Here is a 25,447-nt window from a genome sequence, read left to right as displayed (position 1 = left end):
TTGACTAAATGTGCATCAGAGAAGTCCTTAGCAGATGGAAAAAGCTCTGTTGAAGTATCCAAGAAAGGACCCGCTGATGACCTTTTTACCGTAAACCACCAGACCAGCATGGACTCCACTTCTTGTCCGATCAGGAGGCCTCACTCTGTGGTTACACTGTCTCAATGAACGATGCCGGAGACCTGGTGTTTCGGGCCTCCTTCCTGGCCTGTCGCGTCCACAGCCAGGTCGATTTGTCTCTGTGCTTTTGTGCTCCGATACGTCGCAGGATTGCATTCCTCACAGCGCACCTCTTCTGTGTCCCTCCTCTGCAGAGAGGCACAGACCATCACCTGGGTCTGTGGTTCGTGAGCCTGCAGGAAAATTGGAAGGTGTCGACGTTTCCCTTTGTGTTTAATTTAGAATGTGTAATTTGTTTTTTCCTCTCTAGGTGTCCATTCAGCAGCCTATCCTGCCCATTACCTCCAAAAATGAGAAGGTTAGTAAATGATAGAGACAAAGAGTTGCTTCCTGTGTGCAGCACATATGTTTTTATGTGATGTTTTGCTCTACGGCTTCACAAGCGCGTCGTCTTCTTCGTCACCGAGCAGGGAGCTGACGAGGCAGACAGAGATGACCGGCCTCCAGAGGAAGCGGAGGTCTTGACCCTGATGGAGGCTGCTGCTCTGGGCTGCCCCGTCTCACTGCGTGGCCCTCGCCTCACCCTCCGCTGTCCCTTTAGGGGGATTTAGAGATCATCAGAGCAACCATCCTGTATCGACTCAAGAGCAACTTCCTAGCTGTTGACGCCGCTATTTCCTGTGCTCTGAGTTAGTACGGTTCATCAGTTTTACATTATTTCACAACACAAGCTTTAGTGAACCATTTGCAAACTGGCTTCAAGTGGCTGGTTCCTCCTGCACCAGCTTTTATAAATAGGTTTATTCACCAACCAATCAGAGGCCTTCAGGCTTTACAGCCACATGTGTATCTCGTTAGCAATCGAGCTCACGCTCAATCAGTTGCAGGTGATGAGGTTGGCGTTGCCTTTCAGCCTTAATGGGTGAGGTCACTTATAAAAACTGTTGCAGCAGGCAGCAGACACATAGTGCCACCTTTGCCAGGATATACACAAAGCGGTGGTTCACTTTAGCACGTGTTGGTTGGCAGGTGTAGTTTTCTAGCAGCTAGCTTTAGACTCTGCCAACACATCCATTGCTATGACTTTTGGGTTCTGCTTTGGGTAAGTATTTTTTTTTTGTGGCAACCTACAGTCTATTAAGCTCTATTTGCAGATCTTTTTTTGCATGCAGGAGACACGTGCTTTTGTCTTGCAGTGTTTCTTTACTCCTGTCTCTGTGGTCCACTGCAGAATGTTCTGGCATCCCCGAAGGTAAATCAAATATTTGGCTCGTTGATCTACAATAATGAATAGAATCTCCATATTTTGACCGTCACTTTGTTTGTGCACACAGGAGCTCTTCATATGGAGTGTCGTGATCGTTACTTCATGATAGCTGTTGATCTCTCCTTCACTGGGGACGAACCTCTCTTTGAGGCCGTTGGTAAGTCCTGCACAGCGTGTGTGTGTGTGTGTGTGTGTGTGTGTGTGTGTGTGTGTGTGTGTGTGTGTGTGTGTGTGTGTGTGTGTGTGTGTGTGTGTGTGTGTGTGTGTGTGTGTGTGTGTGTGTGTGTGTGTGTGTGTGTGTGTGTGTGTGTGTGTGTGTGTGTGTGTGTGTGTGTGTGTGTGTGTGTGTGTGTGTGTGTGTGTGTGTGTGTGTGTGTGGAGTTGTATTCAACATGCATCTAATTAAATCAATTTGTAGTCTTTAGTTAGAAATCCATACTGGAGTTTAAATTGTTAATCCCTGTTGGGCTATTTCAAGGTTTACTCTACTTTTAGAACGGGTTTGGGCATGATATTAAGCTGCCTTACTTGTGTAATATTTGTCTTCCAGATGGGACGGGTGTGTACGCCATCACTAGGCAGTATTCCGCGCAGTGTGGCTACTGCGTCCGTCTTCTCCCTCTGCTGGGCCGCGTGGAGCTCCGAGCCTCTTACTTCAGCTGCCATGCTGAAAACGAGGTGCGTACAAATTGCATTATGAAACTTTTTTTTTTTTTTTGGCTGTACAGACTAGGTGTTTTCTACTCGGCTCTTTCAGAATGATGAGGTCTTCTCGTTTAACTTCACCCTGACTGTGACGCGTGAGGGACGGGAGAACACCTATGTTCTGAACAAGACCTGTTCTCCCTCTCTCCCCTGGTCTCCCAGAGAAATTACCTGTGAGGAAAACTACATGGAGGTAAGCTGTTTTTTGTTTTTGTTCTTTACATTTTAATTTCACTCATTGAATAGTTTCAGATGTTTACGAATTATGATTTCGTCCCAGGTGTCTGTGAGGAGTGAAGTCGCCTGTCCCCCTCGGACAGTAACGGATGACTGGAATGCTCTTAAACCTGTATGTTTAAAAAAAACAAAAAAAACTGATGTCTCATTCTGTCCAGTAAAGTGTCACTTTGTTTGTTTGTTTTTTTTTTAAGACTTTTAAATCCATTCCTAGGCACATAGCTCCACCACCTCAGACTGGCAGGTGATGTTTCAGAGAAATGAGCTGCAGTTGCCGGCCATGAACCTCTCTGAAGCTCGCAAGCAGGGCTACGCGTTTGCTTTGACCGATGGAAGGCTGGTGTTTCGTACTCCGTACGGGCAACCTGAGTCATTCAGCACTGAGGTAAACCACTGATGCTTAAATCTGTCTTGTGAAGTTGCGTTCAAGCAGGTTTTGACTGAGTCTCTCTCCAGGTGAATGGTGTTCCAGTAGAGGCGGTCCATGCAACGCTGTTCTCCAGACAAAGCTGGGTTGTCCTCATGGTCGACCTGGTGACTGCTTGCTCCGTGTGTCAGTATTGCACTCTTTTTCTGCTGTGGCTTCTTCTCCCCTTGATAGACGAGTAAAGCCATAATAAAAGTGTAACGTCCACAGATGAAGGATCTTATGATGACAGCAGCTACATGGTGTGGCAGACTCCTGAGGTGCCGTACCGGCGTCTTTACGGAACACAACTCAACGTTGGTCTCAATGGGGAACTTGTGGCGCAGCCAGTTGCAGAGGAGAGACTCTTTGTTGTGGACAACATCAACGCCACAGTCCAGATAAGCGTCCCCTTAACTGCTGAAGGAGGCTACAGGAAGGTCAGAAGACACTTGGGAGTAGAAGGCTTGTTTGGGGGGGTTTTTTGGGCATGTTTTGCCTGTTCTGTAAGTATTCTCCCTGCGTCTGTTTCAGAGCTTCGTGCTTGGCGATCTCGTTGAGATTTATGTGTTTCATCTCTACTTGGAGCAAATCCTGGCGGATGAGGATCGCGTAGAAACCAGAGTACGATTCCAAAGGACTCTGTCCACTCCCCTGCTGCCACACCCCGTCTTCACTGAAAACCAAACTGTTGTTGACGAACTCGCGTTCACGGTCTACCTGGGAGATGTCCCTGCAGACGTGGCGTTGGTTGCCATTTATTTGAATGGAGAAGAATTTACAGTTCAATTTATGAACGCGAGCAGCCACAATATCACTAAAGTTGTTTACCCCAACAACACTCTTGGTTACACTCTGACGGTGCCTTTTGATGACTCTGTTGTCCTGCTGCAGGTAAAGGTTCTTCTGAAAGTAGAGTGACTTTAAAGTCTTGCAACTGTCACCGGAGTGCAGATGTCATATAATTATTATTTTTTTTTTTCTCCTAGTTCTCTGATGATGCAGTTCTTCAGTATGAGCTGAACATCAACTACACACTGACAGTCCTGCCTGAAAACGAGCCTTTTTACCACCTGACATCAGTCATGGCATTCGTTGATGCTTGTAAGTCTCTAACCTTATTTTTATGACTTTGCCAATCCTACTTGTGCATGAAGAAAGGTAAATCTTTGTTTGACAGCTCCTCCAGCCTTTGATGCCGTCTGTTCCAAGTCTGGCATCAGCTTCAGACGGGACCACCGGCCTTATGACTCCCTCTGGGGGATCAGTATCGGCTCAGACCTGTTGACTCCAGAGCTGGCGGTCAAACACGGCTACATCATGAGCAACGATAGCCAGAGTCTGCGGCTCACGGTGCCACTATTCTCTCATGGCTACAAGTACCACGTGAGTTGAGGCTCATTAAACGCATCTTCTTGTGTCCTTTAGTTGACTTGAACACGGTGATGAATGACTAAGCTGCGTGTGTTTTGTTTTTTAATAGGGCGTTACTTTGAACGGCTTCTATGGCACCTTCAAGATCCTCATGCGGGATCATGAGACATCAGAGGTCGAGAGCTCAACTATCAAGAGTTGTCCGTTCACTGCTAATGAACTCATTTGTAAGGACATCCTGTTACTTACTTTGAGAGCAGGTGGGGGGTCTCTGTATAGCTGACAACATTTTCAAACGCCTCTTTCTCTAGTGTGTTCGACTCAAGGGAGGTTGACTGTGGTGGCCGACATGGCTCTGGCCAGCCCAATTGGAGGACTTCCAGCAAAATTCAACCTGGTCGACAAATTCTGTGGACCCAGAGAGAACAACGGCACCAGGGCTCTGTTCTCTTTCCCACTCAACACCTGTGGAACCACCATCAAGGTGCTGCTTCTACAGATTTAAAACAAACGTTGCCATTGGGCCAAACGGATGACTAATCAAAATGTCATGATGTGTCACCATTTGCATCTTTTGCCCTTTTTTAGCTCAGCATGGGAAATGTGACTTATCTAAATGAGATTTTCTATAGCGGGAGGAGTAGGGTACCTTCTGATGCTGTTGAGAGGTATGTATCACAATGCAGTGTTAAAAAGCTACCTTAAAAAAAGTACTGTATTGCACAAGAGGGGTATTTAATAGTTTTCTTTCTTCCAGGGTGATAATACAGTGCACATATCCTCTGGCTAGTCTTCATCGCCTCTTCACAACATTTAGGTTTGAGTCCGACACAGCTGGAATCGGCAGCATCATCCACACTAAACGGCCCATATCGGGTACAGTAGTTTGTTCACTTGTCAGGAAATGACAGTTATTGCTCATCATTTTGGATTTGGTGCATTTATCATCTTTCTGTGCTGTAGATATGCCGCGTCTCACCATCAAGCCCACGACAGCGCTTCAAACCACACCTGCTAGTCCAGTTGTCTCATTCATGCGTGCCGACAGCCCCTCTACTCGCTACATCAGAGTTCCTAGTTTTCACAATCTTGCCCGTGTTCTGAGGAGAAAGTGAGAACTTTTATCATGTAAAACCTCTATTACAAGCTATGGTGTCACTTTGTTCAATTAAAAAAAAAAAAATGTCTTGCCCTCTTTTCACAGGGAGCACAAGGATCCTCGCAAAGTAAATCCTGCCCTAATTTGAAGGAAGTGTAATTTTTAAATGGAACATTTTGAATTTAATAAAGCTATTTTCTTAAATTGTCTGTTAAATACGTGTCCAACTTCTACAGCCATGCATTTAGACACAGGACGTTGTCAAACACTAATATGTAAAATGACAAACTGTAAGGAGTATTTGAGTTGGGTGACTGAATAAAGCTGGCTGGTGAGGTAGACCTGTTGCTGCGCACATATTTAAGTACCCGACACAAATCGGATACTGCCGTCTAAAAATAAAGGACTACTTAACCAAATTATCGCGTCGCTAAAGTGACCAAAATCCCTGCAGAAATTATTACTGTGGAGTAGTTAAACATGGCATCACCATCAAGGGTCGGCAGCAACTAAACCTAATAACTTCACGGAAGACTATTTTTCAATGCAGGAAATGTCCCGTAGAGTGTTTCTACTGGTACTTTTCAGCATCTAAATATTACTTTCCTCTCCGTACGTGTAAGCCTAATGAATATTTTGACAATGCACTTGACTCACCACATGAGGAACAACTACTTTGCATGACATTTAAGAACACCTAAGCAGTGTTTCCTTTGAGAGGGGAGGGAATTCATAAAACTAGGACGTATCCGCCAAACTGAAACGACTTTAATGGCGTTTCAGTTTGGACAAGTTTTTACTGTCTTTTATTTATATATATTTTTTTCAAAGTGGCAACTTAATTGGAGACACCTGTGACATACAACGGTCATGTTTTGTGTAAATAAAAAGCGAGATGTCGGTCAAATGAACGGGGTCTCCTAAGTCAACCAGCAGGGGGCGCTAGCTGCCGTTAGCACAGACGCACCGACTGTTTACTTCTGCTTTTGACGCAAACATGCGAGTTGACTATCTGGACGACCCTTGTTCACCATCTTCGAGCAACATAGTTGAGCAGAGGAATCTACCATGAACCACAATGACGGACATAATGTGAGTTTTCTTATCACACTCGCTCTGCAGCCTCTCATTTAACCACGTTGGAGGACAAAAGCTGTCATCACGTCCCCCATGTTTCTCCTCAGAGGTCCAGGCAGCCCACACTGCCTCCTTTCTCCAGCAGGACCCTGCACCACCCCTCCTTCCTGCCCATGTACATGACTGCAGGCTTTGCACACCATCACACCGACTTCAGCAACCAAACAGGTGAGTCATGTTTAACCCACACAGGTTTCAAAACTTTATCCAACCCTTAAAACGTGTCTTCTCTCCAGTCCTCCCCATCATCCCGTCAGAGTTCTTCTACACTGATCCCACCATGAGCTGTGGGAGGAGGGTCCCCAACATAGTGAGTGAGTTGAGGGTAAGTGGATACTGGTTGACATGACACTTATTCATATCCCCAATAACCATGGGCTAAGTCCCTGGAAGTCAACATAAACACACTATAATAAACTAGATATTAGATGGTTTACAGACATGTGATCATTTTTAATTCTCACACAAAATGTAATCAAGTTTTATAAATGCTGCAGTTAAGTCTGGGCCTCTGTCAAGACCGCATTGAGACGAGTCCAAGTCTTTTTCAAGACAATTTCCAGTTTAATTAAAAAGTACATCTCATGGCATGTGAGGAGGTATTGAGCACAGGTGGTGGTGGTAGACTAGAGGGTAACAGAGCGGCTCAGACAGCCCAGGACGTTTAATAAGATCGGCTCAGTCCCCTCTGACCAGGGGGCTTCAAGGAGGCAGTTTGTTTTGACAGTGAAGCTGTTCATTTTAGGAAATGCTAACCTTATATCGTGTTTTGTGAAAGCACCATTAATTTGACAGCAGCACAGAAAAGCAAAGCACATGAAACGGACAATGAGGATGGCAAAAAGCCATAAAATATGCTGTAAAAACAATTCTATTCTTGTAAAAGTAGTTATTGCATACTAGAGATGTTCAGGCTTTTCATTTTGGTAATGTGGACACTTAAGACCTGTATTAAATCCTCTCTCCGCCCTCATTTCTCTCCATCAGGTCTTCGATTGCTTCCAGCTCAACACTCCGCCGCCGGTCATGTCCGCCTTCCCAGCTCCACCGAGCCGTCCGGACCCATTCAGATCAGGACCACCGCACCCCACTAGGGATCTGGGCAGCCTCACCTTGAAAGTAAACACTCCCCACCTTCCAGCGCAGCAGCCTGGCCGGGTTGTCGTCCAGCTCACCCAGGAGGAGGACCAGGCCATCACTAATCTCCTGAAACTGCACCACCAAGAAGAGCCGTCGCAGAGTGACGAGCATGTGGACTCTCCCAGTGTAGACTTGAACCCTGTCTCGTTCCTTGACCCTGAGCTTATGGACACCACTTCAGCTGAGGAAGTATTCAGACCCCTCTGCAGCGATGTGCTGTATGCGAGAGAGGCCCGTTTGCAAAGTCAGCTGCAACAGAGAAGCTGTTGGTCAGACACAGAGCTCGAGGCAGCTAACACCCTCCTGAGTGGCTTCAGCCTGATGGAGGAGGACAAAATGTGGGGCCAAAACCACAACAAATCAGCAGTAACGCCTCCCGATCCTCTGCTGTACCGGCATCACGAGGATGAAAACGATGTCGGCCACGTTAGCTTTAGCTGTGCCGGGGGATGTGGAGAACCCGTCTGGGGGGATTTTGGGTTTGTGGAGGGAAAGAATGATGTTTGTGAGTCTTCGCTGTCCTTGGACTCAAAGACAGACAGCAGATCAAGCGCCTCTGGAGGTTTTTCAGAGGCGACGAAGTGGACGCTCTCAGATTCTGAGGGAGATGCTGTGCATGTACTCCTGAGCCTCGGAGACACGGGAGCGCTGGATATCGTGCAGTGATTGTCCTAAACCTGAGGGCCTTAAACCTGAGGGCCTTAAACCTGAGGGCCTTCCACCTGAGGGCCTTCCACCTGAGGGCCTTCCACCTGAGGGTCTTAAACCTGAGGGTCTTAAACCTGAGGGCCTTCCACCTGAGGGTCTTCCACCTGAGGGCCTTCCACCTGAGGGTCTTCCACCTGAGGGTCTTAAACCTGAGGGTCTTCCACCTGAGGGCCTTCCACCTGAGGGCCTTCCACCTGAGGGCCTTCCACCTGAGGGCCTTAAACCTGAGGGTCTTCCACCTGAGGGCCTTCCACCTGAGGGCCTTCCACCTGAGGGTCTTAAACCTGAGGGTCTTAAACCTGAGGGTCTTCCACCTGAGGGTCTTCCACCTGAGGGTCTTAAACCTGAGGGTCTTAAACCTGAGGGCCTTCCACCTGAGGGTCTTAAACCTGAGGGCCTTCCTTTTGTCAGGAACTTTTCCTCTTTCTCGTTATGGAAACTAGTTGGGGGTTCTTTGCACCTGTACCTCATGTTTTAAGTTTGATACACATCAAAACCCCTTCATTTTCTAGAATGACAATCAATTTGTCACTTTCTTTAGTCTACCTTTAAGTATTGCACATTTGCCTTGAAAACTACTGCATCAGTGTTCAATAAAAAAAATGATCAACCGTTGAGCCTCTCATCTAAAAAGACATGTTTTTAATAAAATCACTACTACTGTTGTTGAAGGAGAGAATCCCCCCCACACTTGTTATTTACAACATATTGTACATGTACATCTATCCACAAAGAATATCCCGTCTTCACTGACAACACGCTGCAGGGGAGCTACAGTATTAATCCAAAATGGCTACCGACACAAGCTAACAAGACAGTGGACTGAAACGTCACAATGGCAGAGCAGCTCAGCCCAGGTTTACATTCAAAGCTCCAGATAGAAGTCCTGGTGTGTAGTTCTGTGTTTTGAGGCTATTCAAAAGGCACTTCCTGATTATTATTCTTTTCTAAAACGTGTTCGTCCTGTATTCTGGCTCACACATTTAGCGTGTGTGTGTGTGTGTGTGTGTGTGAGCAGGAGATGACGACACACAGAGGCATTAACAGGAGCACCCAACCCTTTTCTTTTCACACGCGCAGTTTGATAACAGCACGAGGAGAACGCTGATGAAGGGCTACATGCTCACAAGTAGAGGTAAACAATACAGCTGTAAGATACAGATCTCTGTTACGGAACGCATGCATGCACATTCCCATAGTGTCTCAGTAGTGAATCACACTGGTGTACTCCAGTAGTATAAATATGGTGACGATCGCTGGTCTGTTGTGATCGCCACCCTTCTCCTTTTATCTTTCATTTCCTGGTTGTTGGAAACGGACTCTTTGAACTAAAAAGTCTTTGTACAAAGTTAGCTTTTGGAGAGCTTGTATCCATGCGTCGTCCTTTTTGAACTGTTTTTAATGTAAACATCCGTCGGTCCTAATGCAGCGTGTTGGCCTTGCTGCCGGCGACCATGGTCGCAGCCTGCATGACCCTGTAGCGCTCTCGGAGGTTTCGCCGCCTCACGTGCTCGTTGGTGATCTCTACGACGTTGGCTGCGGGGAACCAGCCTTTCTGGCCGTCTGACAGGCGGATGCCTTCACAACAGCCTGAGAGAAAGGAGAAGTGGGAAGAGAGGAGGAGGAGGGAGGGGGGAGGAGGAGAACAAACGGGGGAAGATTGGAGGTTTCTGTATCGTTCATGCAAGAAAGTCAAATCAAATCAATAAACTGCTGAGGTGAGAAGGTTGAGGAATGAGGCAGTTATGAGGATCAGGGTGCATAAACAAGCAGAGTCAAAGGGGAGGGGCATGTTAATGATTAATGTCATGTCACTTTGATAGGAAACCTGTCAGTACCATATTTAAATGCCAGATATGGACGAATGGGAACAATTATTTGACGCCAAATAAAAGATTCATATCGCTTTTGGACACTTTCAGCTGCAGAGCTGAGCTCTGTTAAAAAAAGGAAATGTTTACTACCGTGTGTGTGATGATCTTTTCTAATGAACAAATAAACTCTGTGGTCCGGGTTTCCCTCCTCGTTCTTACCCTCGTTGGTTTTGCGGATGACGTTGACGATCTCAGTGGGCTCCAGGGTGAGCTCGTCCGTCTGCTGGGCGATGTACTGCTCCACGCACTGCACCTGAGGACAATCTGACCCACACAAGACACTAAGTTCATGAAACGCACAAACTTATACTGTACTTTTTAATTTGTGTGCATCTGGTGTGTGTCCTCACCCCAGTCCTCGTAAATCACTTCTTCTTCGTCTCTGTCTGGGTTGGTCGGGTTGGGGAAAGCCGCCATCCACCTGTGCATGTCTGACCTGTTCACACAAACAATTAGCTTACTGTGAAAGAGGGCAAAAACGGGAAAAATATCTTAAGAATTGTGGATCAGGAATGCCTCCTGGAGACAAACGTTAGGGCAGTTTGTGTGTCAGCTACTCACTGGGAGGGAGCTTTGAGCAGCCTCTCCATCACGCGTCCCTGGTGGTTCTCCAGCAGGGTGAGGTTGAAGCAGTGCTCTAAGGGGCCGGCACCGCCCCCGCCTTCATCGGTTGGCTGCACCTGCACCAGAGAGCGGTGGGCGTGGTCGAGTACCACAAATTTCTCCGCACTGTCACAGAAAAAGAAGGGCGAGTTAAAGAACTTAAAGGAGGAATCATGTGCAGTGATGAATACTGAAGCATGTACTTTGTACTTAACTGCATTTTGTATAATATGCATATTGAATGCAATTCTTTTGTGATCCTATCTTATGAGGCAACAATGGTACATTTGAAAACTACTCATCTGTTCCTCTGTTTTCTTAAAACACTACTTCCTGCCACATTTGAGGAAGTTTGGACTCATTTCACTTGTGATGACACACTGTTAAAGAGTGTTGATCGCTTTTGTGGTCAGTTGCCGCTTGAACGAGGTTTACTCGCACTTTGCTCGCATTTGCGTAGTTGTTGGCTGTCGAGTGCACTGCTGACTCAGCTCTGCATCATAAATCATGAAAAAAAAGATGCGCAATTCTGCAAGATAAACAGTGTGATGTTTGACACACATTGGCATATTTGGGTCGTGATGAAAGAAAGTGACAGCTGCAGAAATGTTAGAGGATGTCCCCAGATAAAGAGGCATTCTGGGAAATTCAGCCCTCCAATGTTAACAAGCCTAATAGTCTACAGTCATGCTAACGTCAGCATGCTAACATGCTCATATTGACGATGCATACGCGCCGATGTTAAAAAGATGTATAGCAGCTCTATGTTCACCATCTTAGATTAGCCTGTTAGCATGCTACCATTTAACAGATAGCACTCTGCCTCACCCTTTCTTGGCGGCGATGATGAGCAGATCGTTGAAGAGGAAGAGGTTGATGGGGTTGAACTTTGACCTCTTGTTGAAGAGAGTTCCTCCTTTGGACATTTCCTGCAGCTCCCCTTTCTTCTCCAGGTATCGCGTCTGGGAGATGATGGGGACGGCCTGGAGGAGACGCAAGCAAAAGCAGGTACATCTAGCTGTTTTTCAAAATAAATGTCCGAGGAGACAACAGAAATACTGACACATGTCTTGTGTATGTGTGTGTTTACCTTGAGCTTGTCAAACTCCAGCGTCTGAGAGACATGGATGAGCTCCTCCATCTGTCTCATCTGTCCCACCTGTGTGTTACAGTCGTCGATGATCTGTGGGATCACCAAAGTGGGGGAAAAAAAGAGATCATAAAATAACGCTTTATCGAGCAGTTTATTTTCTTTCCACACTTACAAACCTCACATTCATTCCCTTCTGCTGACATTATACAGAACTGGCTGCATCTCATTGGGAGTATCGGGTTCATTCATTTGACACATCTCACTCTGCCTTTGTCCTCAGTGACACGTATGATTCACCGTCACTGCGGCGCTCTTTCAACAGAAGATCCTTCACTCAAGACAATGGCTGACATGAAACATCCAGAGGCACGCAAGGCACTCTGGAGTCAAACTATTTGGATTTGTATTCAGAAGAGAGGGTGAAGAGTGAGGCGTTTACCTTCGACAGCGAAGTCAGAGCCTTGGAGGCCGCCTTCTCCTCTGTCGTCTTCTCCTTTGTTCTCCTCAGGATGTTCTGAAAACGACAAACAGCAACTTTCTGTTTCTGCGACGAACAAACAAGCATCAACAGGATGCATTTGTTCCATCTAAATGCAAACAAAGTCGTAAGGTTGAAACAGGGTCTGCCTGTGTGTTTGCTCAAAGGTAAAGGCAGTGACGAGTTTGAACGGGGAAGATTACGGCGGAATGAGAACATTCCACGAAGCAACACACCCTGATGAACTCGGACTGTTGCCTTTCAACGGCTGGTGGCAGGGAAAGAGAAGGGTCAGTTGTACAGAATGAACCGGCATTCTGTTGAGACGATTGAGGAAATCATTTAAAGGCTGACTGCATTGTAGTTATGTACGAGTGACATGACTGTAACATTAACCTCCTGAGCTTCTTCCTCACAGGGAAAGAAAACACAGCTGCAAACTCACTCAAAACCATAAAAGGATTTAAATAGACATTTAATTCCCAATCTGATTATTTAGTCATTTCTACGTTACAAAGGACTTTTCTTTTTAAATAATCAATAGTTTAAAGTTTTCACTGGTGCTGTTCTCCAGCCTCAGCTTTGCACCTACAGTTAATAAACTTTAACTTTATATAACAACATAACTTTATTTATATAGCACCTTTAAAAACAGAATTTACAACGGGCTTTAACAGACAAAGCAGCAAAAGAAAGGCATTAATAACAGAAAGGTCAGTCGATAAAAAATAAACTGAGAAATAAATAAAATAAAATAATTATAATATTTTATTAAATAATAATTATATATATATATATATATATTGTAACAATAATTAAAATAATTTAGTAAAATCAACAAACAAATAAAAATAAACAGACAGGCTAGCCATCCAATCTCTATGCTAAGCTTCATTCATTACACTACTGTATTTGTTCTTTACCGTTAAAAACAGCATTTTAACTAGTGCTCCTGTGCATGTTTCTCACCTCAATGAGCATTTTGATGCGTGTTATTCGCTGGAAGGGCAGCAGGAGGAAGGACATGAAGGGCAGCCGCCCGCATTGAGGCGACTCCTGGAGACGAGTGATGACCGTCACAAACGGTGCGTTGTTCTTCCTGCAGACCAACACCAATGCACACACAAAAGGTATGTAAAGGTATGTAAAGGTATGTAATGGTATGTAAAGGTATGTAATGGTATGTAAAGGTATGTAATGGTATGTAATGGTATGTAAAGGTATGTAATGGTATGTAAAGGTATGTAATGGTAAGTAATGGTATGTAAAGGTATGTAATGGTATGTAATGGTATGTAATGGTATGTAAAGGTATGTAATGGTATGTAATGGTATGTAAAGGTATGTAATGGTATGTAAAGGTATGTAATGGTATGTAATGGTATGTAATGGTATGTAAAGGTATGTAATGGTATGTAAAGGTATGTAAAGGTATGTAATGGTATGTAAAGGTATGTAATGGTAAGTAATGGTATGTAAAGGTATGTAATGGTAAGTAATGGTATGTAAAGGTATGTAATGGTATGTAATGGTATGTAATGGTCTGTAAAGGTATGTAATGGTATGTAATGGTATGTAAAGGTATGTAAAGGTATGTAATGGTATGTAATGGTATGTAAAGGTATGTAAAGGTATGTAAAGGTATGTAAAGGTATGTAATGGTATGTAAAGGTATGTAATGGTATGTAATGGTATGTAAAGGTATGTAAAGGTATGTAATGGTATGTAAAGGTATGTAATGGTATGTAATGGTATGTAAAGGTATGTAATGGTATGTAAAGGTATGTAAAGGTATGTAAAGGTATGTAATGGTATGTAATGGTATGTAAAGGTATGTAATGGTATGTAATGGTATGTAATGGTATGTAAAGGTATGTAATGGTATGTAATGGTATGTAAAGGTATGTAATGGTATGTAAAGGTATGTAAAGGTATGTAATGGTATGTAAAGGTATGTAAAGGTATGTAAAGGTATGTAATGGTATGTAATGGTATGTAATGGTATGTAAAGGTATGTAAAGGTATGTAATGGTATGTAATGGTATGTAATGGTATGTAATGGTATGTAAAGGTATGTAAAGGTATGTAATGGTATGTAATGGTATGTAACGCAGCTCTAATGTTCATATTTCATATGATAAAGGAGAATAAAACTCCATCGAACAACATTATCAATCAACGCCTACTGTGGTACTCTTTAGTTTTCCCGACATTTACAAAATGCCGTGGATGAATACAACACATGAGGGAGGATGGTTTTCCCAAATTCCATGAAATTTGAAATTAGTGGGAAGAAAATTGTGAGAATTCCTTACAAGAGCGCGGTGTAGGTCTTATCCTGGTAGATCTGGTTGCGGATGTAGTCGATGTAGGCCGGGAAGTTGTGCTGGGCGTGGTAGTGGATAATGTCACAGATGTCGTGGAAGACCAGGTCCTTAAATATGCGTTCCTCCAAGTCCTTCAAGAACCTGTCAGAGAGCAAAAGTTTCACTAAACATAAAAGGGTTTTTGAAACCGTAAAGAACAACCAGACAAAGACAAGCTTTAACTGACTCAGGAAATGACTCATTACATCTTTGTTTTTCCTTCCTAAGTGACCTTATTATAGTTCAAGTCATCAATCACCTTCCTATTTCCCTTTTCCTTTACCTCCCTTCATCCTTCCCTCTGCCGTGTCTCACCTCTCGCTGACCTCTCGGATCCTCAGGATGTTGGAGAAGAGGGTTTTCTTGTCCCTGATGATCAACGTCTCCTCCAGCTCCCGGCTGTTCAGGAAGTGTTCGGTCAGAACCCTCAGGGATCGGAGGTAAGAGGCCTCGGATGTCAAGACCTCGAACATACTCTGGCAGGGACAACAAAACACAAATATAAACTTCTGCTTTAAATTTGATACTGCGGGACTCAAAAGCTTCCTGTATAAAACATTTGCAAGATTGTCCACCCTATGAGCCAAAATGTAAGAATGTTGGTGGTGTATCAAAAAATGACGCCATCGTCATTTAAAAATATTCCTTATGCATCACTTATCTTTTACTTCCTGTACTTGAGAGGATTTTTTTTTCCTTTCTGATGTTGGAAAGTTGACTGTAAAAGCTTTCATAAACTGAGTATATAGTGAATCAATATTATGTTACAGCACTGAGTGATACAGTGAGGCGGAGTGGATCTTAATTTATCTTAAAAAAAAACCCCACCCCATTATTACTATAAGATGTGATGATTTCAAACTTGATACTGCATCTCCCGTTTCTCTTCTCCTCGCGCCATTGATCTCTCCCCCGGCACATTAGCCCCCCCCCCCCCTCACATCAGTCCCTCACCTCCTGGTACTTGCACTGCTCGGGGGTGAGCTGCTCCAGCACCCCTCCCTCCCGCACCGCCGGGAGGTCCTGCCACAGGGTGCTCTGACCCACTGGGGGCACAGAGCTGCCCTTCGGCGCTCCATTTCCCGTGCCGTTTCCGTGACGAGCCGTCCGGTCCATGGCGTAGTCCACGCTGGTTTTGCTGATGTTGCGACAAACTGTCTGGCGCCGGATCTCCTTGGTGATGACGGTGGCGCGGTACGTCTGGTACAGAGGCTCTGAGGGGAAACATATCGCAAGGGCTCTTAGTAAATCCCAGTGTAGAAGTAGCTAATGGTGATGGCTAACATACCAACATGCTGACATTGTGTCCTGTGACAAGCATTCATGTTACTTTATCAGTGGCCTGACTCGTCTTTGTGCTTTTATGTTTTGTTTGGTTACAGGTGTCCGTCTTACCGTCCTGCAGCCGGGACTCCCAGCTGAACGAAGACACCCTCCTGAGGGAGTCGCTCCTGACTGGACGCCTAAAACAGGAAGTATGGAAAGACAGAAGGGATCAACCAGGGTGATGTGAAACAAAATATCGTCGGCCTTGTCCTTTTAAAAGTGGAAGTAAGAAGTAAAGTGAGGCTGATAACTCACGGCTCTTCAGCTGTGTCCTCCTTCTCTCCATCATTCCCTCCGTTCTCCTCTCCTTCTGCAAAGACAAGGAAACGGAGTCATCGCTTTTGATTACACAGGAAATTAACAATCCGTGAATCATCCGTAGCTCATCTCAGGCAGGGAGATGATGATGTTTGTTCTGGCACAAACCTTTTTTCTGCGTGAGGGATTGCATTGAGGCACTGCTGAGCCTCCTGGGATCCGTCTTTGGCGGCGGAGGCGGGGGTCTGTGAGGGCTGAGTGGGGGGTGAGCGACGGTCACCTGGGGGCTCAGTCCGCTGGGTGCCACGGAGCCACCGGGGGACGAGGGCCGCAGGTTGCGCCACTCCTCCAGCGTGGGCTGGGGTAGAGGGATGCCCCGGTGGACCGGCGTGAGGCTGCGGCTGTCGTGAATCACGGGCCTCCTCGGCGGGATGGCGGGCGGCGCTTCGTCCAGGCTCGGGGCGGGTTGCATGTCCGTCTGAAACTCTGACGTTGGGTCCGAGGTGCTGTAGGACAGTTTAGACCGGCGGGCCGGTTTGCGTACCCTGATGAGAGGAATATCCAGCTCCTTACACAGGGTTGTGGACTTTTCAGGAGCGGGGTTGACCACCGGAAGCGTGACCTCGTAAATGCTTTCTTCCTCGTCTTGAGTGGGCAAGAGGTGAATTTGTGGGGACTGAGCTCGTTTCGGGGGAACCGGGGGAGACTGAGAGCGAGTGTCGGCGAGAGAGGAGAGGACAGAGTGGGGGCCCGGGTCCGAAAGCCTCCTGTGATTGTCGGCCATCAAAACGTCCAGACATTGGTGGAACTTTGCCTTTTCTTGTTTCGACACGTCCCTCTCATCAATCACAGACATCCTGTCCACCTCCTCCCCCGCATCACTGTCCTCTCCCCCTCCCGTCACTCCCTCTATATCCTCCTCCCAAAGCTCCTCATCCTCCCCCCCGTGCTCTTCCACATCAGTCTCATCTTCATCGTCCATGTCCACGGGCACCCATACGAGTTTCATCCCAGGCCACTGGAGGTGGCACACGCAGCTGCAGCCCGGCTCGCAGCATGGACCGAGGGGCGTGTGAGGACTGTGCTCCGCCTCCGCTTCGCCTCCTCCAATCAGCGGAATCTCCACCTCCTTTCCATCAGGTGCTGCGTCGAAAAAGAAGCAACACAGATTAACTGCTTTGAAACGTTTATGAAAATAAATCACCATAAACTTCTTGAACATTTTTTATCGTTCCTATTGAAGGAAACATAACATTTTCCTATAACTTAATAGATGCGACTGAGCCGTTTCCTGTCCACTTCTTTCCTACATGTGTATCCCCAGATACGGGCGGCTCACTTTCATAGAGAGGCTTCTTTTTTTTTTTGTCAGCTGGCACACGCTGGACTGTCGAGTCAGCAGTTCATCACTATGCAAATACAGCGCGTCTGCAAGTGGTGTCTTCAAATATTCATGAGAAGCTCGGAGCGTTGCATTGGGCAATAAAATCCAATATTGACAAAAGGAAATGGAAGAGGTGGAGGAAAGAGAGAGAGACGAGAGAGGATGGAGGTTAAATGGGTCATATGAAAGGAAAAGAAGATAACAAAAATAGTCCAACTCCATATTCAGCATTTCCATATTAGCTAATACAGACGTCTTATCAATATAGTTAAATAAAGAAGCATTTATTTGAGTTTGTTGCAACCAGTTACATTAAGCCTAATTGCTCAAATATCACCAGTAGGGCTGAAACAATCAATTAATCAATTAGTTGCCAACTATTTTGATACTGGATTAATCGTGACGGTTAGTTTATTTAACAATTGATCAGAAAACAACTGTTAGTTGTGATCATAATCATAACCACAAGCTTCTTGCTGCTGACGGGGAACTGAAACAACGAAGTGAAAGCACAGTTTGCGTAGCTGTGGAGGGAACAAACAAATCTCTATTTAATCAGACAGCCAATAAAATGTCTTTGGCTTCTTTGTTGAGTCAGGACATAGCTGAACATGACACATCAAGGGACATTCTTCACACACACACACACACACACACACACACACACACACACACACACACACACAAACGTGGTCAGCTGACTGAGAGAACCTGTTTATGGCTGTTGGTTCATGTTTCTCCGGAGGAACCACACCTGACTGTTTGAGGGTTCACATTCAGACCAATTATCCCTGTAGACTTCAATTGAATTAAGACACACTCGCGTGCAAAAAAGTATCTACATGCACATACACACTTTGCACCTACACAACTAACAAACATCCAATCATGTAAAATGATGTTGTTCATCAATGAGAGCGACCTTTGATCAAAACCCACGCTCAGTCCAGTGACCACAGTTTATAGCGTCGACTGATCTTTGTCCCGCAGACTAAAAGTTATGTCAGGTAAAAGAGATTTTCAAGAAATCACATGACACAGCTTCCAGGTGTTCCCCATCAAGTTGGAGGTGTGACAACTGTTATTAATCCTGTAATGAATACTTTCACTTTCAAAAGAATATGTGAAATTAATAATTCAAAAGTAAAATACTATATTAAAAAGCAGTAGAAAGTTAAAAACCCACGTCTCCGGACCAGAGTAAAATCCACCGTACCTGATCGACCTCCCTCCACACTGATGCCGTCCCCCTCCTCTCCTCCCTCCCCCTCTTTCTGCCTCTGCAGGCTGCGGTTCCTCTTCACCGGCAGCGGAGGCGCCTTCTCTCCCCCGATCTGAAGCTGCAGACTGATGCGGTCCGGTTTGGGCTTCACCGTGGGCGGCCTTTTGAACCGCTTAGTCGACGGTACCTTTGCAGTACCGTTGGTGGGTTTCTTCCCCACCGCTTCGGTCGACTCATTTTTGCTAAACTTGTTCACAATCCTCTTGACCTTTCCCCCAGAGAGGCTCGCGCTGCCGCCTCTGTCTCCAGGAGGAGGGGAGCCGGTTTGTGGCGACGGCTTCTGAGGGATCTCCGGTCTCGGTTTGGGGGGCCGCTGGGATGCTTCCTGGACAGACATGGTAGCTGTAGAGTCTTCTCTTACGATGTGTTTAACTCCCAGCACCGACCAATCAGAGGTCAGGCTTTAAGGGGAACAGTCAATGTGAGCATGTCATCATCACCTGATGAGCAAAGAGAAAGGAAAAGAACGTTTAAAACCAGTTTGACATGGTCAGATGTAATGTCTAAATGATCAACTTGCATTGTATGCCTGCATCAGACAGTAGAAAGGGAACCTAACTCACAACAGTTACAGTCACATTTAGTGGCTGATCCAATAAACACTACATAAGTTCAGTATTTGCATTACAGTGTGATCTCGAGGTCAGTCTTTTGAGCTCTGTGCTACAAACCCCCCACTGTAATAAGGCCTCAGAGGAAAAGGAACTTTGCACTGTAAGGAGCCCACTTGAGCTGAGCTGACCAGCCTGTTTACAAGGTGACGCAGTGAAGGGAAATCCAGCTATGAAGTGATTTTTCAATCTTAAAGTTGCCTAATATCTCTGTACAACTTCCTAAATTGTTATTTGTTAATGACTCGAGGCTGAAAAGCTGGATTTGCTGTCAGTAAGAGTCAAACTATTTTCAAATTCACAGCTCGGACTTCAGTGTAAGCAACGAATACAAATACCAATTCTTCTTTGGTTTGCTGTTAATTCACGTGGAATGCCATGTGTAGCAAGCTGACTTTTTTGAACAGTTTTATATGATGCATGACACACCGTTGTATTTCAATTAATAGTTAACCACTGTATCAATACAAATGTGCATTTGTAATCACTCCACCCTGTCCACTGTGGCCTGTACAGGTTGAATAGCCTCAAGGTACCTTGTAATCTTTTACCTTTAAGCTAAGCTATAAAGCCACCGGAAAAAGGTTTTCCACTTCCTAATATTCATCGTCAATAATACAGTGACTGAAGTCTTTACATGGACGTCCATGTTTAAAATATGAAGTGTGTGCTGCTGTCCCTTAAAGACAGAAAAATCCTAACTAGGAATTCAATGAGCAGACGAGAAAAAAGGAAATCACACACACACACACACACACACACACACACACACACACACACACACACACACACACACTCTCATGTCTGCTGTAAATCCACACTAATTCAACCCTTTTAAATTCAAACATTGAGATATTTCCTTATTCAAAGCACTCTTGTCATTCAAATGAAGCAGTCAAACCAGACGCTTCTTTCAGCCGCGTCTATAAAAAGAAACGTGACGACAAGAATGAGAAATCCAGTTTCCATTCTGGGCGACCAAATGGCCACGCTGCAGATTCTTCTCATCGGGTTTTATTTTTTCGTGTGTGTGTGTGTGTGTGCAACAGCTGAAAGAGGGTTAGTCATCCTCTGAGTCATCCATAGAAACATAGAAGACGACGTTACTCCCTTGTGTGACTCTTTGATTCATACGTTTTGTTTGTAGCCGCATGCATCACTGATTTACGGCTGAAACAAACAACAATTCTAATTGACGAGGGATGTAGTGATCATGTTTTGGATTAATTGATCAATCGTTTAGTCTATGAGTGTTTAAAATAATGTCGCCTGTCACAGAGTCCAATAAGCAGCTGCCAGTCATCTGAACCCCAAGAAGTGTGAATGTGGATATGTCGGTCGGTCCAGACTGAAATATCTCAACAAATATCTGCTTGTTTCAGAACGAATGCTGAAACAATCACATGTCAGTTGAAGACAAGAAATGAAACCAAAAGTTATTTTGACGATTAGTCACTGGTTTCAACTTCTCAAATATGAGAATTGTCATTTTTTCTGTACTTTATATCTTAAAAACAGGACATTTGAACACATCATCCTTGGGTCTGGGAAGCTGGGACGGGTATTTTTCCCCCAACAGATGAATTGCTAGTTGCTGTCCTGTTCAGCACTTCTGATAAAGACTATAATGAAGAAACTGCAGCCTTTTTATCAACGCATTCGCTTATAATTGAGTTGCATTATGGGGAATGTAGGTGTCTGCGTTTTTTGGAGCTTGAACCACAGACACCTGCTGCATCAATTTTGACCTTCATTTTTTTAAATCCGTCTCTCTCAAGTCACCCATTTTTTTTTTTATGCAAGAGCAACACCAAATCAGCGGAGTACCCCATTACCGGAGCGTTCACTAAAGATTAGAGGCTGTTCCTTTTATATAAAGTGCCAGTAATTTCATATGACGTCGCGACCGGACCAGACAAAACATTTTCAAGATATTAATCGAGACTAGTGCCTTAATACCTGCAGGTGAACTGAAGCATCGCAGCTCACTAGAGTCAATAACACACACCACCGATAGCTGTGTGTGATTGAGAAAGTGCACCAGCTAGTCGGACCAGTTTGGAGGGATTCGCATGCTGCACAGTCAGTGAGCTTATAATGAAAAAAAGACAGACAAGGTTTCACGTTTCAGTCTGACTGGAAACTGTTTCTGGTCCGACAAACAGTATTAGATAATTAGACACAGAGTGAATGGATCAGAACTTCAGGAGGTTAACTGAAAAAAAAAAAAGCTTTCCTTTTCTAACCACGCACCATCAATCTCGGTTCTTTTTCTACCAAGTTCTTGATTTTTAGTACTTTTTACGGGAAATATGACATCAGCAGCATTTGGGTGTGTGGGTGTGTAATGTAGGTCTTTCCAGGTTTCAGTTTTGTCCCTCTGGTTATTATCATTGTCTACAGGGTGACACATAAACCTCAAACAGGAGGGTGTGTACACTCACAAAGCACTCTTCTACACAGTGGGGATAACACGTTCTGATTGTGTGTTAATGCACTTATAGAGAGTCTGGACTTGAGGTTTACAATTTTCTTTAAAATCAGCCCCTCATCAGACTTCACTTCTCTTTTGTCTCTTTTTGCTCTATTGACCTGGTTAGTTCAATAGCTCCTCCAGTCTACTGGACCCCTACACACACTCAGGCTGGGTCAGTGGGACACTCATTCACTCCAGTAAGTGTGTTCGTCCTGGTAAACCCAATAAATATCAGATATGGTGTGAGCCCTTAAATCAGACCAGCTTGACAACAATCCTTAAGTGCTTAAAGGGGGCGCCCATTAACACAATGCTTTCTCTATGTCTGTGTGTGTGTGTGTGTGTGTGTGTGTGTGTGTGTGTGTACAGTATGCCATCTGCTCTGGACACTAATGGGTCAGTGTGTATACAAATTGGGTAGGGGGGGCTTTAAGAGAGCTACCATTAGAATTCATGTGATGTGTAGAAGCTCCACGTTGGACAGGAAGAAGGGACGGAAAAGGTGTGTGGAGAAGGAAAACACACACACACACACACACACACACACACACACACACACACACACACACACACACACACACACACACACACACACATACTGGGTGGGAATCCAGAGGAAGGAGGAATAAGCATATAGAGTTGGTGTGGTGACACAAGTGGCAGATAAGAAAACCCTACTTATAGATATGTAAATGTAGATATAATTTTTAGGTCTTATACGATAGTCAAAAGCTGCCAACAGTGGTCTAGCGATCAGTATTACAACAGAACGTGTTTCCCAACATAAAACTACCTAAAGACCTGTTTAAGTTTGTAAGGGCAGACTATTTATAACATGTTTAAAATCAAAGTTTGCCTATAAAGCTCTTATTTGTATCCTTAAATCGTCCAAGATATGGCGCAGCCCCTGTACACTGTAACCTGCAATAACAAAATGGGACAATATTTCAAGATATTCAGCTTTAACATATTCTACAGTAATACCACAAGCGGTAAAATAATGCTATTTCAGTATGAAAACGTCACTATAATCTTATAAACCCTTAACAAGTGTTACAGCGGTTTCCATAAGGACACAGGTGCGTCCAAACTCAACCAAACCCCACCTGCTAAATGACCAATAATGATCTAATCTCATTTAAAACAAAAAGGAAACCTCACCGATGTTATTCAGGCATGTCTGGTTCTTCCACTGCAGTTATTCGGCTCTAGTATTGGCAGTCCAAACACTAGAAAAACACGCTTTTGCTCAAAATCGCTCCGGGGCGCAGCTACGTTAGTGTAACGTTAACGTTACTTTATGCGTAAGTCGTCCCGCAGAGAGAGAGAGAGAGAGAGAGAGAGAGAGAGAGAGAGAGAGAGAGAGAGGGGATAAAAACCGGTCGTTAAATATGCTGTTTAATAAAAATAATCCACAACGTAGAAGCAAACGGGCTCAGGTTCTTATTGTTTCTCTGACATGCATCATCCCTCTGTTGTTGTCTCCTTTGTTACCAGCAGCATGTGTGAGAGGAGAGGAGAGGAGGTAGGAGACATACAACCCCCCTGAGGGCTCAGGCCGACAAGTCACACGTCATGACGTTCATAGGTTCCGGCAAGGGATTTCAAAATAAAAGCTTAGTTCAAACGAGGTTGGGCAAATTCCTAGAATATTGCAGAAAAGACATTTAAGAATGCTTTTATATTTGTATTTTAACAATTGATTTTGGATGATGATGGCTGAATGTACTCCAGGTTTTATGTTATCACTCGATGTACATCATTTAATGGACGCCTGTGTGATGGGTGTTAGCATTTGTTTGACATGTTATATAATGTGATTTAGGAATTTCGTAATGTTTTCTGTTTAAGTCTGTGTGTGTGTTCTGTGTGCTGCAAGACAACTTTACCATCGGGGATCATAAAGTTATAGTAGAGCTGAATCACACTACAAAATTATTATTATCAACATATATTTACTATACAGAATATAAAGTGCATGTTTTATTAACTTTAAAAAGTAAGTAAAAACCCATTTAAACCAATTTAAAACTAATAACTAACAATAATTCAAAGGGAAAAATAAAAGGGGACTACATTACTGTGCTACATTGTTGCTCACTACAGTGAATTTAAATTACTTGCATTCATTATTACCCGCATTTATTCACACATAACAACAGAATTGTAAATTTTCCCATGAGATTCACAATTAACTGAAATTCTTAAAATTAAAAACATAAAACTGTATCAAACTGTATCAAACATACAGCATACAGTACATGCCAAAATACCCTTAGTGTTAGAAATTAACAATTGTGTCCACCTGTCACTGCAGCTGTTGGATTCCAAAAGCAACCCAATTGCTATTTTATTTCATTAGATAAATATTTTAACTTAAAGAAAATACTGGCATTCTCTCTCGCCCCTTCTCTCTCTTTAGTTTAGCACTCTTATTATGAAGGCCAAAATGTCCCAAATCTGTCACTTCCTGGCTATTTATCATAGACTTCACGCTTCTTTGGTCTTCCAGTCTACTAACACCCCAGAAGCTGAAACAAACCTCTAAACCTCCTGGTATTCCAAAAGTATTCTAATATGTTTTATGTATTCGTTACTTTGAGTAAAGTCTTTGCTGGTTTCAGTTAAACAGTGAAAAACGTGCTGTTTCTAACTGAGATAAAGTCACTCATTAAATAACAATATGAATCATTACTTTTTTAACGACCAGCACAGTTACATAAGATCATGCTGTGGTGACCACTGCCTGTAAATGTAGATCACGTGATTCAGCATATACCAACTCTTTATTCTATATTCCGTGCTATAACCACAGACTGTACAAGTGCACAGAAGGAGGTGCCTAATACGTCCCTCCCCTAACCTCTGTATCATACATCTATATCTTACTTCCACCTAGCGCCTTAAACAGGAACAGTCGTGTCCATTCATGGAGAAACTGGAGTTTTCAGTTTTTTCCAGTTTATTTAAGATGCTTTATTGTTTTCACTGCCACTCGAGGAGTCCAAAAATATGTTGGGTTGTAGATGTTCATAATGTTTTAATGGTTCTGCAAAATCAATATATTATTGAAGCCCATTTCTGCCAGGAGAAAAAAAGATAAATAAATGAAAAGTAAGACATGAGAAACCCAAAAAGTAACACATGCCACTCAAAATGTAGTATCTTATAATTCAGATTCACTATTTCAAAAATCGGCTTAGCATTTAATTTGAATTAATGTTATATTATATTTATTTACTATATAACATTTCTAATTTAGTAATCCACACTTTGAACCAACTTTGTCATTAGTGTTGACTTGCCATCATATGTCTGACTTACTCTCTTGTCATTTTGACTTCATAAGACAAACTCTTGACTTAGTATCTCATAACTTTTACTTAGTAACTCAAACCTTTGACTCATTATCTAGAATATCAAAAATTTAACTTAGAACGTAAAACTTTTGAATTACAATATCATCATTTCAACATATTAATCCAAAGGTGTACTTTCTATCTC

The 25,447-nt window shown here is 43.9% G+C and overlaps 3 protein-coding genes across 4 annotated transcripts; 2 read left to right on the top strand and 1 right to left on the bottom strand.

Annotated features, from left to right (window-relative positions):
• Positions 1 to 1,083: 1,083 nt before the first annotated feature.
• On the top strand, positions 1,084 to 5,412 carry zpax4 (zona pellucida protein AX 4). Its single transcript, XM_068713867.1, has 18 exons — positions 1,084 to 1,222; positions 1,317 to 1,372; positions 1,455 to 1,544; positions 1,938 to 2,065; positions 2,145 to 2,285; positions 2,373 to 2,441; positions 2,544 to 2,714; positions 2,786 to 2,882; positions 2,967 to 3,175; positions 3,270 to 3,629; positions 3,725 to 3,839; positions 3,916 to 4,121; positions 4,219 to 4,336; positions 4,421 to 4,593; positions 4,698 to 4,777; positions 4,867 to 4,985; positions 5,073 to 5,220; positions 5,314 to 5,412. The coding sequence occupies exons 1-18, from the start codon at positions 1,200 to 1,202 to the stop codon at positions 5,354 to 5,356; spliced, it is 2,346 nt and encodes a 781-aa protein (XP_068569968.1). The 5' UTR covers positions 1,084 to 1,199; the 3' UTR covers positions 5,357 to 5,412.
• Positions 5,413 to 6,170: 758 nt separating this feature from the next.
• On the top strand, positions 6,171 to 8,803 carry LOC137874562 (uncharacterized). Of its 2 annotated transcripts, none has more exons than XM_068713311.1 (4): positions 6,171 to 6,300; positions 6,393 to 6,513; positions 6,603 to 6,670; positions 7,333 to 8,803. In XM_068713311.1, exons 1-4 carry the CDS (start codon positions 6,277 to 6,279, stop codon positions 8,149 to 8,151), a joined length of 1,032 nt encoding a protein of 343 aa, XP_068569412.1. In that variant the 5' UTR covers positions 6,171 to 6,276; the 3' UTR covers positions 8,152 to 8,803. The 2 variants fall into 2 exon arrangements, with proteins under 2 accessions (XP_068569412.1, XP_068569411.1); XM_068713310.1 differs by having other exon boundaries at positions 6,582 to 6,670; positions 7,333 to 8,802.
• A 17-nt stretch (positions 8,804 to 8,820) lies between these two features.
• Positions 8,821 to 23,471, bottom strand: arhgef15b (Rho guanine nucleotide exchange factor 15b). Its single transcript, XM_068713309.1, has 16 exons — positions 23,105 to 23,471; positions 18,791 to 19,296; positions 16,359 to 17,333; positions 16,188 to 16,242; positions 16,002 to 16,069; positions 15,561 to 15,820; positions 14,922 to 15,082; positions 14,556 to 14,708; positions 13,211 to 13,340; positions 12,203 to 12,277; positions 11,761 to 11,853; positions 11,499 to 11,653; positions 10,629 to 10,796; positions 10,418 to 10,503; positions 10,227 to 10,331; positions 8,821 to 9,783 (listed from the first exon to the last, which is right to left on the bottom strand). The coding sequence occupies exons 2-16, from the start codon at positions 19,191 to 19,193 to the stop codon at positions 9,614 to 9,616; spliced, it is 3,057 nt and encodes a 1,018-aa protein (XP_068569410.1). The 5' UTR covers positions 19,194 to 19,296; positions 23,105 to 23,471; the 3' UTR covers positions 8,821 to 9,613.
• Positions 23,472 to 25,447: the final 1,976 nt, after the last annotated feature.

This window comes from Cebidichthys violaceus, unplaced genomic scaffold (genome assembly GCF_023349555.1).
Source record: "Cebidichthys violaceus isolate CVI_PGR_0920_01 unplaced genomic scaffold, fCebVio1.0.p SCAF_19, whole genome shotgun sequence".
NCBI classification, from domain to species: domain Eukaryota; kingdom Metazoa; phylum Chordata; class Actinopteri; order Perciformes; family Stichaeidae; genus Cebidichthys; species Cebidichthys violaceus.
Note: the sequence above shows the minus strand (reverse complement) of the source record. Positions and strands in the feature narration are given on the sequence as shown.